The 5800-nt window shown below is 37.1% G+C and overlaps 1 protein-coding gene across 1 annotated transcript in view; it reads left to right on the plus strand.

Annotated features, from left to right (window-relative positions):
• ptprr (protein tyrosine phosphatase receptor type R) overlaps positions 1–5275 on the plus strand; it is a gene marked incomplete in the record, with an annotated part of 22425 nt that extends 17150 nt beyond the window's left edge. The window contains 5 exon segments of the mRNA XM_035674806.1: positions 1239–1376; positions 1581–1691; positions 1772–1929; positions 2020–2133; positions 3201–5275. Of these exon segments, the coding sequence (XP_035530699.1) occupies positions 1239–1376; positions 1581–1691; positions 1772–1929; positions 2020–2133; positions 3201–3294 (615 nt within the window).
• Positions 5276–5800: the final 525 nt, after the last annotated feature.

Below are 5800 nucleotides of genomic sequence, written 5' to 3' on the forward strand. Positions count from 1 at the left end.
GGTGGAAATAAATCCTTAATTCATTGAACATAGATGATAAGAACAGCAGTTTCAGAGGAAGAATAGCTGTTTGCTGATATATTAATGATTTTAAATCTCATCTATAAGCTTGAAGTATAGTGTGTGTGAGCAAATTAACTCCACTGGTGTGTGACTTATAATTTTCACTCACTACTTCCTGACTTTGAGGAACTCATCATTCATTTCTAACGTCTTTCTGATTCAGTTAATTATGACACCATTTATTTGTTAAATCTTCTCTGAACCTGAGAACAAACACTGACATAATCACATCACTTATGAGGAATGTCAACAGTTTCCTCACACACACACACACACACACACAGTGAAAGTGTGCTCTTGTTGAAGTCTGTAATGTCGCTCTCAGACTCGGATACAATGGACTTTCTTCCTGTTAGGAAGCTCCACTAAAACTGTTTAAACTGTCAGACATGAAGAGAACAGAAGCTGTTTTCAGATTCTTCATCCTACTGTAAATACCAACGCTGGGCTAATTTTAGTCCATCCAAAGTACGTTTATCACATGAAAGGGATCAGTACGTAAAAAATATGGGTCCGATTACCACATTATGATTAGACCTGTTTTATGATAAACATCTGAATGCAGAAAATATCACAGACCTGGGCAGGAAACCTGTTATCCTCCTTAAACATCCTCTTAAAACTCACTTTTATACTATGGATTTTCTTTGCTGAGGTATTTTTTAAAATTGTTTAATGCTGTTTTCATTTTTTGTTTTGGATTTTATTTACTGGAGTCGGTTCTCTATTAATAAAAGTATTGTTCTTAATGTGTGTTTTCTTGATAAAGTTTCTTGTGTATTTATCTAAAAAGCAGTATATAGGAAGTAAATAACGTTTTTTCTCCAGGTGTGCAATGTGCATACTGTATTATAATATTTTGAGTAATATTCACAAACACTAAACAAACTTTGTATTTGGCACAAAAAGTAATATATTGCTTACATCTTTTCCTATACAACAGCTCAAAAGTCCTAACAACAGTTTGTTTTAAACTGTTTTGTGCCCAGAATCAATTTCTACAATGTTCAGTTTTCACCTCTAGAAAAGAAAATTCCATATAAATACTAAATACCTAAATATTGATCATTAATAATAACTTCAGGTGTTTTAGATTTCCTACTGTTAGAAAAAAGATGCTAAAATACGCCCCCATGAGGCTGCTGACACTGTTGTGTGATTGGCTACTGTCCCAGGGTTACCTAGGCGATGAGAAAGCGTTCATCGCCACTCAGGGTCCCATGGTGAACACGGTGAATGACTTCTGGCAGATGGCCTGGCAGGAAGAGTCGCCCGTCATCGTCATGATCACCAAACTGAAGGAGAAGAACGAGGTAACGACATCATTCTGCCAACAAAATTCACCTGAAAGTTGTTTTACCTAAAAACGAAATGAAACCAGTAACTTTTAAATTAGAAATCAGTCTTATTTTGAAAATACCGAGCAGGAAAAGAAAGTACTTCACAGGTCATCTGTAGTAAATGGGATAAACATGCTAAAACCAACAGGCATGATCTATATCTCTTTCTCTCTGTAGAAGTGTGTTCTGTATTGGCCGGAGAAACGGGGAATCTATGGGAAGGTCGAAGTGTTGGTGAACAGCATCAGAGAGTGTGAACACTACACGACCCGCAGCCTCACTCTCAAGGTACTCACACGTTTTAATATTTCTGTGTTCAGTAATGTCTTTAAGTGCTCGGGATTCACATTATCTGTGTGTGTGTTCAGTGTGGGAATCAAACCCGTGTGCTGCAGCATTACTGGTACACATCGTGGCCCGACCACAAAACCCCCGACTCAACGATGCCGCTGCTGCAGCTGATGGCCGACGTCGAGGCGGACAGACGGACGGCTGCAACCACGGGGCCGGTTATCGTCCACTGCAGGTATAAAGAGAGCGGGAAATCGGCTTCATCTGCCGCTACTGAAAGATGCTTTTAAATAACTCCATTACCCACACTCCTCTCTGCTTGCAGTGCCGGGATTGGACGGACAGGCTGCTTCATTGCCACGACGATAGGCTGTCGACAGCTACAGCTGGAGGGAGTGGTGGATGTCCTGAGCATCACTTGCCAGCTCCGAGCCGACAGGTAACAAGGACGTATTGATTCATGTTAACCCAATATGAGACGTAAAAATAAAGTTTGTTCTGATCGGTCTAAAGGTCTCGACATTTTTAGATAAAATTAAAAACCACAATTTTGTCAGTGGTCATAAATGAGGGAAAACATTAAAATTGTGTTTATTCTATGTTTTCCTGAATGAAATATTTAGTTTACACAGCATATGTGTGCATATCTTTGACATTTAACTTTCATTTAACATTTTAACTTAAATACTTTTGTAGTTTCTGAGATACAGACAATTTCTTATCCTATGGGCACAAGAGATTATACGTTATACGTTTTTTTCTGAAAATGTCCTCAATAAGCAGTAAAAATGGAGGGATTCTTATTATTTTCAGTACACATATGCAACAAGCTATATATATATATAGCTATCTATATAATCCATATAAATAAAAATTGCACAGAACTAATTATTAGTCATACAGCAGGTGAAAACAGTCATTTCAGGGGCTGTTTTCCATTAGTTTCAATGGGTTTTAATGGTCAGGAACGTCCATTTAAGCACAAATTTGCTCTTCGCTGTGAATTGGATCGCAATGGCTGGTCATTCTTTAAAATAAATAAAGTTTGGGAAAACTAAAATTAGTTTGTGTCTATTTGCTGCTTTTTACATCTTTACATTGAGTTGTTGAGACGACCCCACAATGTCAGTGTGTAAACAGTTGTTAGGTCCCCACAATGTCAGTGTGTAAACAGTTGTTAGGTCCCCACAATGTTAGTGTGTAAACAGATGTTATGTCCCCACAACCTGTTTACATGAGTTTTGTCCCCCTTACCACAATTTTGTCCAGCCTTCATGTGTTTTTGTTGTATTATGTTCTGTGTTGAAATTAATTTTTAATTTCTGCATGTTAGTGTTCATGGCAGTATCAAAAACAAACCTTTTTTCATAAATGTTATTCCTCAAGATGGTAAAAAAGCATTTAAACTTTATACATTATCCTGATTTAAATGTATATAAATGCTTATAGTGTACATTGTTATCAGTATTGACAGTCAACTAACAGTACGTCTGTCTGTCTGTGCAGGGGAGGTATGATCCAGACAGGTGAGCAGTATGAGTTCGTCCATCACGCCTTGAGTCTGTATGAGGCCCGCCTATCTGCAGAAACCGGCCAATGAGCGCACATCGCTGCAGGAGGTTGTGGACTTAAACCTGGAGGCATGCTAACATAGCGAGTCTTTAGCAGGTATGATCTCTGAGATTTGGCAGTTCTCTGAGATTAGGGGACTCTGGAGGAGGTCTTTGAGTTTTGATGGACAACCAATGAGGACAGTTGTAGCTGGAGCCCGTTGAAGGATAGAGGAAAAGGTAAATTTCTGAAAAAGGAATGTATCCGTTCTTCTTTTTCTGCTGTTTTTCTTCTTGTGTTGTTGGCGAGTGATCCTTCAGAAGAAGACACTTCACTTCTCTCGGATCGTGTCGTTTTTAGCTAACCAGACTGTCCTCTTACCTCTTTTCTGTCATGGAAACATAGAAATAGTTTGACTGAAATTGATGGTACGATGTTCAATAACACTGTTGTGTTTTCTGTGTCTTATAAGATTTTAAAATTATTTTGTAATGTGGTGTTCTTATCGGAAAGGCTATTGGTAAATGACTGTTAGCTCATTGCACCTTTGGTTAAACTACTATACCACTGCTGAACCAACCGTCCAGCTCCTTTTGTGACCTCCGCGCTCTGTACGTTACTCTGTGATTAGTACAGAAATAAAGCTTTATCCAGGAGGTATCTTTTAAAAGGTATTTCCATCATCTCAAAGGTGTCTTAACTTCATTTTAAACTCTTCAGAGATACTAAATGTCATTAAACTTTCACGTCAAGTAACCTGAAATGTTAGCTTGCTAACTAGGCAGCAGAATCATTTAGTAAAGACATTTTGTGTTTTGTGCTAATGCTACTTTTGCAAATGTGCTTTTCTGTTTAACCAGACAGTTTTGAGTACGTGAGCTAATACTCTGATCAAGAGTAATCAAATACAACTTTTGTCCAGAGCAAAACCAATTTTATAATCTTTATTTCTGCTCATTCTCGCCGGACGTACGTTTTGTCCACGGCTCGGTAACTTACGGAGTACTGAAGTCACAAATGGGGCTACCTCCAGCCATAGACCACCAAAAACCAATGTAATGATTAATTAGCTTCTGCTAAACTAGTATCTTGTAGTACTAATTCTAGCTTTAGTAGTTAAGTGTTAATCCGTATGCTTTATTGTCAATAAATGGATGCTAACCTACTGTATAAGCTCCTGCTATTACTAGTGCGCTGCGCTAATGCAATATTTTGTTAAATCAATTAAACTGCCACTGCTAAACCATACGTGTACAATAAAAATAAGTTAGAACAATTATTTTTTTATACTATTCAACAAGTACAGCTCCTGTTGACCGCAGTCTAAGAATTATGGGAGCTGTAGTTTTCGAATGCTGACAAAATAATTGTTTTATCTTTGTTAAAATGATTGTAGTAATAGAGATTATCTTAAAATGAACACTATCATGTTAAAACCTTTTTAGAAAGACCAATTAATAAAATTTATAAAAGACAAAGAAATGGAGGCCAGCGCAACACAAGCTAGCTCAAAAATAGCGTGGCTAATCATTTTCAGTCACAATTTACATATTTGATCCATATTTAAAGTTAATACTGTTTTAAATATATTGACATTTTAATTAAAGTTTAGTTTTTAGCACAGGACCACTTTGAAAACACAGTTTTTCCTGACACAACAAATAATCCAGAACATTTTGTGCTGCTTGGTCTCAGAGTTTTCACTCTGTATAGTTGCATTGACAATTCCCCTGTTTGTGTAATAATATATTGCTTTATACCAAAAATGTGAAATAATTTAATGGTGCAGTCATCTCATCGGTGTGCTGTTGTAAATCATGTTAATCTAGTGAGTACGTTATTTTGGTGTATCAAAGTAATAATAACTTTATTTTTATACTGTTTTTACATGTTTTTGAGGTGTTTAGCAGCTATCAGCCATTTGTCGACTCGCACGGAAGTTATTTGGGGTACAAACCTCATCTCTAAATCATCAACGGAACAGGAATCGAAAACTAACTTTCTTTTAAGTCAAAACCTAGATGACTTAAGTCACACACCCTTGTTTAAGCCTCAGTATCTAAATGATGTGACAATAATATTCTGGCTGGTGACAATATTGAGAAAATACTGAGGTGGTTTTATCAGTTCCTGGGGTTGTTTTTAGAGATCTGAGGTTTCTACAGTAATGCCAGTAATGAAGAACATTAACATACACATCTAATCTGCTCTGTGTGAATGGGGTAACATTGTACAGTACATGTTAAAGTGCTATTAAACCTAATGTGGGCAGTTACATTTCATTCCATGGACCACAAACACGGAGATCTTGCTGCTAAAACTGGGAACGTTTAGGACCGTTGACGGACAATAGAGAGAGAAACTTTGAAGACTGTTCTTTTTCTATGTACCAAATTATTTTATATTTATTCCTTTTTCTTGTGATACAATCAAGAGACTTTGGACCTGTGTCTCTTTGTGTACATGGTCGACACGCCTCCTGGGACCATCATCGATCCAGTCGGTTCAGGATTTGGATCAATTTCAAACTCAAAATGCTTACAAAGAGATATTAC

The sequence above is a fragment of the Morone saxatilis genome, unplaced genomic scaffold (genome assembly GCF_004916995.1).
Source record: "Morone saxatilis isolate NCDOM2014 unplaced genomic scaffold, NCSU_SB_2.0 Contig10, whole genome shotgun sequence".
Lineage (NCBI taxonomy): Eukaryota > Metazoa > Chordata > Actinopteri > Moronidae > Morone > Morone saxatilis.